Here is an 11,282-nt window from a genome sequence, read left to right as displayed (position 1 = left end):
CACCGCCTGTGGGATTTCAGATGGCAGTAATCCCAGGGAAGCCTTGGAGGCTTTACTGGAATGGGGTGTTGATAAATCCTTCCTGACCGCCCCACAGTCCAGGGAAAACTGGCGTTTCTCTGTGTGCGGCGCTGGTGGTTCCCCATCTGGATGGCCTGGTTCTGGCAGAGGCCCCCCTGTCCGTGAAGGGAGAGAACTGGAGTACAGTGATGCCTGCACTTCAACCGTTTTTTGTCTAATTTGGAAGCACGTAATGTTTGAATTTTACAGTTGCTATGTACAATTTTTATATAGCATAATAAATATTTGTGGTGACTGTAGCTCGGCAATCCTGGGGAGAGAAATAGGCTTGTGGAAAGATTTAAATTCAGTTTATCTTCTGCATTAGCAATGAAGGCAAAGCATTTGAGATAGGAGCTAGTCATCTTTTTGTGTAGTGGGTTTTTTTTTCCTCCTCGTCTTCCTAGTATCCTAAAGTGTGCTTGGGGAATTCTTGGAGATCTCTAACCTCCCATAAGAAATCATGCATGAATATGGTTATTTCAAAGCAGTGCTGTGTTGCGCTGGTAGCTTTCATAACGTGTTACCTCTTGATAACTTCTAGGGCTTTTTAGGAAAACAAATTGTTATTGTCTGCAGTTTAGAACAAGTGTAGAGCGATAAAATACTAATTTGGTGTTAAGTTAGAAAAATATAAATGAATGTGCTGGAATCTTAACTTCTAAGGTTTCCTAAAAAAATGTCAACTTCATCTTTCATCTTGTGCAGGCTATTCTGATGGTAATGATAGTCAAGATTAATAAGCTTTAAATTGCTGAAGGCTTGTTATCTTACAGTTGCATGTGAATGGATGAACCTTGACGCTTATGTGTGTCTGTTGTCCAGGTCTGACTGGAGGGTTAGGATTTAATCACTGACATGGGCGGGCAGGAGAAGGAATAAAATGCTGTGTTAGAGTGCTATGGTAATATAAGATGAATGACATATATTAATAACCGTAGTGTTAAAATGTCCATAGCTACATTACTATACAGCGTCAGACTATTATCACAAAGACGAAAGATCTGATATTTCTTGCATGTTACTTACGTTATGCTTCTGATAGAACCGACACATCTCAGGTTTAGTAGCTCCTATTTTTGGTTGGCCTTTAAGTTAGGGGCAAGGACACTAATGATACTAAGTGCTAAATGTCAAACTGACATTTTAGACATACTTGTTTGAAAATGCAGCACCGCAATTCTTCCTTTAATGTTTGTAGGGTTTTCTTAAGCATTTCTGCAGCCTGCAGAATCCAGGAGTTTGAGGCTCAAATCCAGTATTTTTCCAGGGTTGCCTGTCCCCAGGCATGTCAGATTTAAAAGAATGAGTAGACTTGCAGACCTTTGCAATTGATGGGGTATTCGGTTTGTTATGCTGATCTCTTAATGCTGTTCAGTTTGCAACAGTAGTTCATGCAGCAAGACTAGACTTTGTGTTATTTCAAGTGATTTAGTGTTTGTCTTAACTTGAAAATATTTTTTTTTTTTTTTTTTTTTTAAATTGTAGCCTAAGCTCTACATGTCCATTATTGAAGATGTGATTGAAGGTGTGCGGGAACTCTTTGCAGAAGAGGGTTTAGAAGAACAGGTTCTGAAAGATTTGAAGAAGGTTTGTTGGGTTCCTCTGCATTCATAGAAGTCCTGGGCATGGTTTTTAATTTTGAGATGACGTACCTGTCTGTTTCTTTGCCCTCCAAAACATGCAAACTTTTGCCCTAAGTTAGAATTATAAATATCCTGCGAGTGTGTTGGATGCTGGAAGTTGAAATTCAGTAGCAATTGTTACCATGTTTATTGGATAGAATCAGTCAAGTTTATTCTTGGAAAAAACAGAAATACCTGATTATCACTTCAGATGTGGTTTGTTTTTTAAGGCTGCTATCTGTTGACCTTAATCTTTCTGCAGCTTTGGGAAACCAAGGTGATGCAGTCTAAAGCAACAGAAGGCTTCTTCAGACATAACCACCATCCTCCACAGTTTGCCCTGCAGCTGCCTCACAATTTTCACAACGTTCTGCAGGCTTCAACAGGTCAGATGCTGGTGAACACAACAGATGCAATTTAAGAATAGCTCAGTGATTCAAGAGTCTTTTTGGAAGACTTGACGGTGCTGCAATAATCTTGGTTTGCGATGCTTATGGATATATCTAGCATGATGGTGAAGAGTAATTATTTGAAAGTGGAATTTGACTAATAAAGGATGAAATAAACTTTGGGTAACTAATGTAATTATGTCTACATGTTCTTGATCTGCTGCTTATTTCCGGTAGCAAAACATGAAGAGAGTTTTAACCTTCTTGTCTGCAGTCCAGAAATGTACCCTTCCATTGAAAATTTACCAGTAGGGTTAAGCTTTCATCTCCCCTTTTAATCTGTGACATGCTGTGTGCTGGGTTATATGGCATGTTTGTGCCATGCAGCTTTGCTGTCATGCGGGAGTTTAATCTGGTTTTGCACTTGTTAAGATGTAATTCCTTGCTCAAACTGAAGAGGGAGAGGTTTTTGGTTTGGTTTTCAGTTAGTTTTCTGAAAATTCGTATTGCTGTTTTTTGTAAAGTGATTTTTTTTTTTTTAATTATAGCTTCTTTACTCATCCCAACTGGCAGAGGTTTTCAGCATTTCACCACAGCAGAACTGGTACGTAGATGTAGTGGCATTTCAATTTTGATTATTCTGAATTCTAAATGAATAAATTTTTCAGTTGATAATAGGCTTAAGGGGAGACAAGTATAGATGCTGTAGGACAGCATTTAAGGAAGGAAAAAGTGGCATTTCTTGTGATAGTTTCATCTGTCCAATATGGTATAGTATAGCAGGCAAGGGAGCAGGAGTCCTGCTGGAGGAGAACCAACAGCTGAAGAGGCTCAGCACTGTTACTTCTAGCTTTTTTTTTTTTTTTTTTTTTAATGAAAACCAAGAGTCTGTAGAGGGGAGACCTGCAACTCTGCTGCTTCTGTCTGAGCAGTGAAGAGGGGGATGGGGGTCTACCGGAATTGCGCTGGAAGCATGGCTGCGTGTGTTTAGTCTGTAGCGTGGAAATGCACATCTACAGATCCTATTTTTTTTTTTATTGCTGGGTGTTAAAATAATGCATGGCTGGGAAATACTAGCAGTAGTGAAGCTGGGAGCAGTGTTACCAGCAGGAAAAGCGTGTTTTTAGAGTTGACAGGTTCTGAACTCCGGGCATGACAAAATTTGTTTGGGGAGGAGCTGTTAATTATCAGAGCTTGATGAACTTTTGAGTGCCTCCTGAGCCTTAAGCTAACTAGCTTGCTAAGCTGAAATATAATGTTGGGAAGATGTTCATATAACATGCAAGTTTCCTGATTTAAGATTTGGATTTCTCCAGAACAGCTAGTTTGAAATAGAGCAGTATATCCAGGAGAATGCATATATCCAGTATGCTTTCCAGGAGAAAGAGAATGTGAAGTGACTTCAAGGGCTTAGGCAAGGAGTCTACACTGTGTGGAGTAATGCATAAGCTTAGGCAAAAGTGGCTCTGAGTGGAAAAATACCTTTCTAGGTGGTGTGTACATTGAGGGGGTAAAAGAAAGTGTTCTGTTAACAAAAAAGGAATGTGATAACTGGAAAACAGGAAACACTTAGGGCAAGTGATTATCCTGTCAATACAGAATACTCTTTTTCTGTCTAAATCTCCGAAGTCTGAAGCAACTCTTCAGTAAAGATGATGACAAAAGGGTCCTCATTCACATTTCATCTGCGTATGTTCTGTGTGACATCTAGGGCCCTAGGAGATAAAGTATGCACTATTTCTTAATAAAGCTCTTGTGTATCTAGGGTGCTTCACAAGCAGGTGCAACTCTCACTCTCTCTGCGGGTATTGCTTATCCTATACGGGTACCAGCTGGAGTGACACTACAGGCAGCATCTGGTAAGATTAAAGAGGAGATGTAAAATGTTACAGTGCACTGACTGTCTGTGGATACTGAAAGATGGTCCTGAGTACAGAAGATTAATGTGAAATTAAAGTATTGTTGGGGAGAGCCAGTTAGCCTCTTCTTCCTCTGTTTGTGTTTGTAATTGCTGCGTGTGGGAAGTAATTACATGGATTAGTTAGTGTGTCAGCTGTGTAAAATTGCAAGATCAGTTAACATGGGCTGCCAGGTGATGCTATTTGTTGGTTTTACAACTGCTTGCAAATGTGTTCCTTTGTCAATCCAGACATAGGTATCTCCTCCTCCTATATGGGGCATGATCCTCTCTGTTTTAAAAAGGTAAAGGCATGCTGGTGCTTCAGAATCAAATTGATTCCTTATTGAAATAAAATCCAACCATCCATTGACCTTTTTTCACTCACTCTCTTTTGCTGATAAAACTGGCTGTACTGCTTTTACAACAGCGTGCTTGTACTGCTTAGTGTGTGATGAGTGGAAGGCTTATTTCGGTCATTGACTGACTCTTTCCTCGAACAGCTGCTCTTTGTTGAGTACTAATGTCACTTGGTATCTATTTCAGGTGTAATTCCTAAGATTTTGAGCCCTATAGGCAGTTATCAGTCACTCTGTGTGTGTGTGTGGAAAGAATATTTAAATGAAATTGGGAACTTAGCTCTGGCATCTTAATTCTAACACTGATAACTTTTAAGGTTTCAATATTTGAAATAGTTTTCATACAATGAGAGGATAAACAAGGAGTCTTTTTTTTTTTTTAACTAAGCTAGGCAGTTTTTGTAGATATGGAATAGTTTACTGTTTTATCTTGTATTCCTTTGTTTCTGAAATGACAAATTTTTGAACTTATTGCCACAGGGTATTGTGGAGGGCCAAACCAACAAGGGCTATTAAATATGATGGTCTGTAGGAAAGCTCTGACACAAAAAGCCCACAAACGCTTAATTTTCAGAGGCTGAAATTGTGCTTGGGGCAGTCCTGCTTTGTAAACATCCTGCTTCTCATAGTTTGCCTGAGTGTTTGCTATTGGCTGTGGTGGTAACAGGACAGTGGCCTGGATGAACCTGTAGTTTAACCTGCTGAAGCAGTTTTTAACTCTTCTCTTTGTAGGGCGCCTTTATAAGGTAAATGTGCCTGTTATGGTTACACAGGCCCCGGAAGACGCAGGAGTTCTACATCACCCTGTTCAGCAGATATTTCAGCCCCTTGGGCAACCTCCAGTTCTGCAAGCCAGCATTGCCAGTGTTGCCCAGGCAGTTGCTGAAACATTGCAACCCCAGGAGGCTGCTGTCCAACAAAGCACAGTGTTTCAACCAAATGCCACGGAAAAAACCCACCTGGAGAACTCTGCCAGTGCTACGTTGGTCCAGCAGCCCTCTGTCAGTCAGCAGCCACTTGCAACTAACGCTGCGTTCAATCAGCATGCAGACTCAACCGAAAAATCCCAGCACGGCAGTTTGCACACAGCTGTGTTTACTCCAGAATCCTCTGAAGGGTTTTCTCCCGCTGAATCCTTGGCAAGCAACTCGAGCAGCGTACTGCTGGATATGGAGGGTCAGCTAGACATTGAGCCTCAGGAATTGGTGCAACAGCAGGTGTCTGATGATATCCTTGACCTGATTATCATGGGCAAAAGTTTGGATGATAATGCTGTTCTGAAAGATCACGGCAGCATTGCTTCCTTTGACAAGGTAAGACCTTTTATTTCTCAGCTGGTGGAAGTACATCTGTTGGAGATGGTTGTGTGAAGTATCGCAGGAGATGAGATAAAACACGTCTGTAACTGATAAGTAGCAGCTCTAATTTATAATAATAAAAATAATTATAATTTTTAAGTTCCTTCTCAAGCTTGTTTTGAATAGCAGTACCTGCCTGCTGCTTTTTCATTAAGAATTTGTCACAAATATTGCTGAAATATGGGGACTGAAGAGAATGTCAGGCTAAAAAATACTGAGTGTAATGCATAGATATAATGTATTCTTAAACTTACTATTTTGGGGGATAACAGTGTTGTTGTTGGTGTTTTTTTTTTTAATTTTATTTTGCAACTGAGCAGACATGAATGACCCTTTGGGAACTTTCATGTCACTGATGCTGAATCTGCATGTGGCTACTGGCCAGTTGTGGGTAAATTACTTTTGCAGTGTCAGCTGGGATTAGTTTTAACTGCTCTTCACACATTACAAGTTAACTTGCATTGAGAATGCATACTGAGTATGAAAAGTCAGGTTTGATAAGTGAAAATTTGCTGGAAGGAAATGTATTTCCTTGGGAAAACATCCTAAACAAACCAGAATTCAGCTAGAGCTGTGTGGAAAACTTGAATGATTTTAATTAACAGGCCACTTTCCTGACTTCATCTAATTTTTTCCAATAAATTATTTGCAGATGTGTGAAGTTCAGGCTGGCTCCCTGACTTTGAGCTGTAGCGCTTGTGTGTGATTGAGGCAGATTTAATGACAGTAGTGACAAATGACTGTAAATAGGTAGCGTGTTATGTTGTTCATCTGAACTTTTGTGGCAGGCTGATGAAGACCGTCCGTAGTAGAAAGGGAAGGTCAAAACGAAGTGTTATTTTCTTGAACTAGAAAGTGTATGTGGATGTGAATTAAGTGCTGCAATAAAGATTTAATGAGACACCAAAGATGTTTGAAAGCTTAAAGCCTTTTTATGCTCCTGTGAACACTCTGTTTAGGAATTCTAGCACTTTTATGAACAGTAACTTGAAGTACTGAAATATTTACTGTCTCAGCCCTTTAAAACTCATTTAAACAAAGCAGTTTGAGTTGAGTTGAGGGAGAGGGATGAGTTCATCTTGGCTTTATTTTAAAAATGAAAAAATGCTGTTTTTTGAAGTGAAGGAGAAGCTTGTTTGCCTTTTTTTGTGTTTTCTTTGCAGTAGAAATTTTGAAGGCCTGGTTGATTGTGTTTTTCTTAAAAAGTCATTTGAGTACAATAGTATTTAAAGAAAAGTCTAAGAAAATGTATTTCTGTGTTGCTGGAGAATACTTGGCATGGATTCCGTTTAAGGTTAGGTGTGAGCATAAGATTTGCAGATGCACTCGGCATTTTTACAAGTAGGCCAAGACTTGAAACTCTCATTTTAGTGTCCCAGTCTTGAGGCTTTATTGAACAAAAATCTCAGGCTTTGTACTGAACAATGAAAGCTGTGTGGTGTTAATTCACAAGCTGCCTCTGGTCTCTTTTATTCCTGTTAGATGGAACCTACTGAGCAGATGGAATCTAATTTACGATCAGAGAATGATACCTGCAGTGACATTGAAGGCATAATTCAGCTAGATGGTACTGGTGATGTTTCTCCCAAGGAAGAAATACCACATGCATATGATAGGGAAGAGAATGAATTCATTGGCATTATTGAATCGGAGGACCTAAGAGTTCTGGAGGATGATGAAGATGATGAAGAATGTGACAGTATTTCAAACACGGGGTCTAGCAGCAGTGGTGGTGATAATGAAGAGGCACAAATAGATGTGGTTGAGGAGGTAATTTACTTTTAAGCTTTTTGAAGCACATTACAATAGTGTATCTATCTTTGCTGTTGAATTGCTAGACCCAGAAAAATTCCTGGTAAGTTTACTGCAGAGAATGCACAGTTAAGTGACATGCCTCTAGGGGCAGGAGGAACTCCTGAGAAATTACTTGAGAGCTCATTACGAGGAGTGTGGACAAGAGAAAGAGATATTGAGTAGTCATTTGTTTATTGGATGAATTAAAATACTTAATTACCAGAATTAAAATTTTATGACAAAACCCTGGCCTCAGTGGAATGGAGTTCTGCTTTTTATTTAAGTAAGATTCAGATACAAAACTAAGTTTCTTTTCCCCCTGCAGGGCTGAAGAGGATTAGACAGAGAACAATGTGATACATACGTTTCCTAGGAAAAGGCTTTTCTTTAAAGATGTGCAATTTTGTTTCATAGAGATTTGTAAGAGAATTAACTTGTAGCATCTGGACTTCAAATAAACACCCACTGAGTAGTATCCCAGCTTTGTCAGTTAGCACTTTTGCTTTTTGACCTGTGTTTTTGTTTAGGGTGTTTTTGGGAATGTAAGTGTGTAAAGATGCTTATAAATAAGCTTTGTGCAACATGGTTTTCGTTGGCTCCAGGTCTTGATTTTTGCAATGGTAACCTTCATTGGTCTAGGTGTGTTTAGTGTCAAGTATATTCAATGCTGTTCTGAAAGAATGTATAAAATACAATCTTAATTTGTAGGACCCCTTAAATTCTGGTGATGATGTCAGTGAACAGGACACTCCAGACTTGTTCGACACTGACAACGTGATAGTTTGTCAGTATGACAAGGTACAGTATATGGTTTTATCTTTGTTCCTTAATAATTCCAAATGGTATCTTTAGCAAATTCACGTCTGGTCTACTGCTGACGCTTCCTAAAGAAAATCTAGTGCTGTAACAACTGAGTGTTTAAATTACGCCTTTAGCTGTCAGCAGTCTGAAGACTTACCTGCTGTTTTCTGAAATGAGGGTAATCAATGGGTTCATAACAGCCTACTAAAAGAAAAGGCAACAAAATCTTGCAAAATTAAGATTTGTAAAGTTGCAAAAGCTTACATTTCCTTAACTTTTAAGTCATAGCAACAGCTCCATGGATGTATGTATGCGTTTTCAGCCATGAAATGGGTAACACAGAGGAGTATGTGTACATACTACGTTTTCTTTGTCTTTCATGTGTTCACTGAGAGATTTTCCTACCAGAATCCTGTTCTGTTGGAAAAACAAGAGTTGTTTAAAGGCCTTATCATCCTCCTTCATTTTAATGTTTAAAATCCAATATTATTTTGAACTCCTGAAAATCAAATTCAGTACCTCCAACCCTGGTATGGTTTTGGACACTTAAGTCAGTAGTCTAGAAGTTGAAAAAACAAAGTGCATGTCTTAATTTGAAACAAATATGGAAAAATGTCTGCAGTTTGCTTAAGAATGTACCTTAGCTTTCATCCTTTTGAAAGTGACTAATGGTAACGTTTTTGTGTGTGTTCAACTAGGCCTGCTTTAACAATGTCTGTGTCTCAGGAAACAGTAGGCTGCTAAGAAAATTGTCTTTACTAAAGTGTAACAGATTGAGTGTTTTTGAAACCGGTTATTTTGGAAAATGGAGTTACAGGGAGAAGTGTGGAAAAGATGCATCTGAAATTGAGCCACAGTGTCTATTGTATTGAAAAGTACATGAAGTTTTTGAAGCTTCATAGCTCGCTTTGATGTTGCAGATGCTATAGGGAGCGGATGTTTCTACCTACAGCAAGTTGTCATAGAATCACAGAATGGTTTGGGTTGGAAGGGACCTCACAGACCACCTAGTCCCACCCCCGCTGCCTTGGGCAGGGACACCTTCCACTAGACCAGGTTGCTCAAAGCCTCATCCAGCCTGGCCTTGAACACTTCCAGGGATGGGGCATCCACAGCTGCTCTGGGAAACCTATTTGCACCCTCTCTGTGTAGAATTTTTTCCTGATAACTAATCTAAATCTCCCGCTTTCAATTTAAACCCATTACAAGGGCCTGTAGTGACAGGACAAGGGGTAAAAAGTCCCCCCCCAGATTCCTTGTAGCCCCTTCAGGTACTGGAAGGTGCTATAAGGTCTCCCTGGAGCCTTCTCTTCTCCAGGCTGAACAAGCCCAACTCTCTCAGCCTGTCCCCATAGCAGAGGGGCTCCAGCCCTCTGAGCATCTTTGTGGCCTCCTCTGGACTCACTCCAACAGGTTGATATCCTTCTTATGTTGAGGGCTTCACAGCTGGATGTGCTGTAATAAGCTGAAAAATGGGTTGAAAACTTTAAAAATCTGACAGAAACTTCAACACTGGACACGTCTATGGGAAATTTTAAGATCAGATGTTATTAGACATTAACAGTTACAGAAGTTGGGGAAAGGTGTTATAACTCTCCCCTTTCCTACATAGATTTAATAAAACCTGTAGGCCTAGTAGGAAGCGGATGGAAACAGTAATCTATTCAATTACCTTGTTACCTATAAAAGAATGCTGTTGGAAAAATAGCTGTCCTGTTTTTTTTTTGTTTCTTCCCCTTCTTTTTCTTTCTGAACTTGAAAACAGACTGATGCTTAAAATCCAGAATTTCCTAGAGGTGCTTAAAATTCCTTCTTATAGTATTAAACAAAAGATTTCTGCTGTGTAGATCGTTTTGCAGGCGTTTAAAAAGATACAGAATATGCAAATTCTCTTATTGTTTCATATGGCAGTATTTGCTTTTGGGCAAAGTTTTCCTGCTGTTAGCCTTATCCCCATGTCCCTGTGCATGCAGCATCGCTTTGCAATGCGCATGGGAGGAGGAAGCCATGGCATTTCTGTTAAGCACACTTTTTTGCAAGGTGCAGTATATTTTGGGACTGATACACTAATGAAATTGCTCCATTATTGCCTTGTTTTCCTGCCAGAGTTGAGCTGTCACACAGCTACCTTTTGCTTTTGAATTTTCTTTTTTTTGGTGAGGTGTGTGTGCTAAGACTCAGGAGGTTGTTCCCTTGAGAGGGCAGGGGATTAATTATAAACAAGTGAAATCTGCCTCTGAATATTTGTGGTGTGGTCAGTGGCAGTGTTGCACATGTTTTGGGTGATCAGGATTTTAAAAGGGAAACCAGTTTTGTAAATCAAGTTGTGCTTTGAAAACCCGTTGTTTTTTAAGTGGATGGTCTAATCTTTTTGTTTTGTTTTGGGGTGGCACTGATTTATTTTTATCAGATACATCGAAGTAAGAACAAATGGAAGTTCTACTTAAAAGACGGCGTGATGTCCTTTGAGGGTAAAGACCATGTTTTTGCAAAAGCCATTGGAGATGCAGAGTGGTGAAACCTCCCTGAAGTATGTATCTTAAGACTCTGGCATTATTCCTTATGAACCTTCTGCGAAGCTACTACACTTTCTGTTTTTTAGCCATAAAACAACCCAACAAAATAACAAAGCCGTGATTAGAAATAAGCAAAATCAGGGTTGTTAATACGTGCAAACTAAAACACTATTGGGAGCTGCTCAACTGTCTTTGTGGGTCTTTTCTGATTATTTAATTACTTTTCTGCCAAAGAAACATGGAATGAGTGAAGGGTGAAATTTTGAATCTCTTAGTAATTCAAGAAAGCCATGGAATACTGACTACATTTAAGTAAATTTCAGTTCTGTAGGATTTCTTTCCATTTCTTCAAAAAGGTCTAAAGTATGACTTGAACTATAAAACTACACAGTTACTGGTGATAATATTTCTTTCTTTTCAAAGGCTGCTGGGTTTAAAAAAGGAACAGAGCACTGTCTGTGCGAGTCTGAAACCTGTGGCTGT

The 11,282-nt window shown here is 39.4% G+C and overlaps 1 protein-coding gene across 1 annotated transcript; it reads left to right on the top strand.

Annotated features, from left to right (window-relative positions):
• The first annotated feature begins 1,560 nt into the window (after nt 1-1,560).
• On the top strand, nt 1,561-10,801 carry GTF2A1L (general transcription factor IIA, 1-like). Its single transcript, XM_010158087.1, has 8 exons — nt 1,561-1,650; nt 1,948-2,071; nt 2,623-2,678; nt 3,840-3,933; nt 5,063-5,643; nt 7,171-7,458; nt 8,191-8,280; nt 10,694-10,801. Exons 1-8 carry the CDS (start codon nt 1,561-1,563, stop codon nt 10,799-10,801), a joined length of 1,431 nt encoding a protein of 476 aa, XP_010156389.1.
• Nucleotides 10,802-11,282: the final 481 nt, after the last annotated feature.

This window comes from Eurypyga helias, unplaced genomic scaffold (genome assembly GCF_000690775.1).
Source record: "Eurypyga helias isolate BGI_N326 unplaced genomic scaffold, ASM69077v1 Scaffold32288, whole genome shotgun sequence".
Lineage (NCBI taxonomy): Eukaryota > Metazoa > Chordata > Aves > Eurypygiformes > Eurypygidae > Eurypyga > Eurypyga helias.
This window is presented reverse-complemented; position numbering and strand designations above follow the sequence as displayed.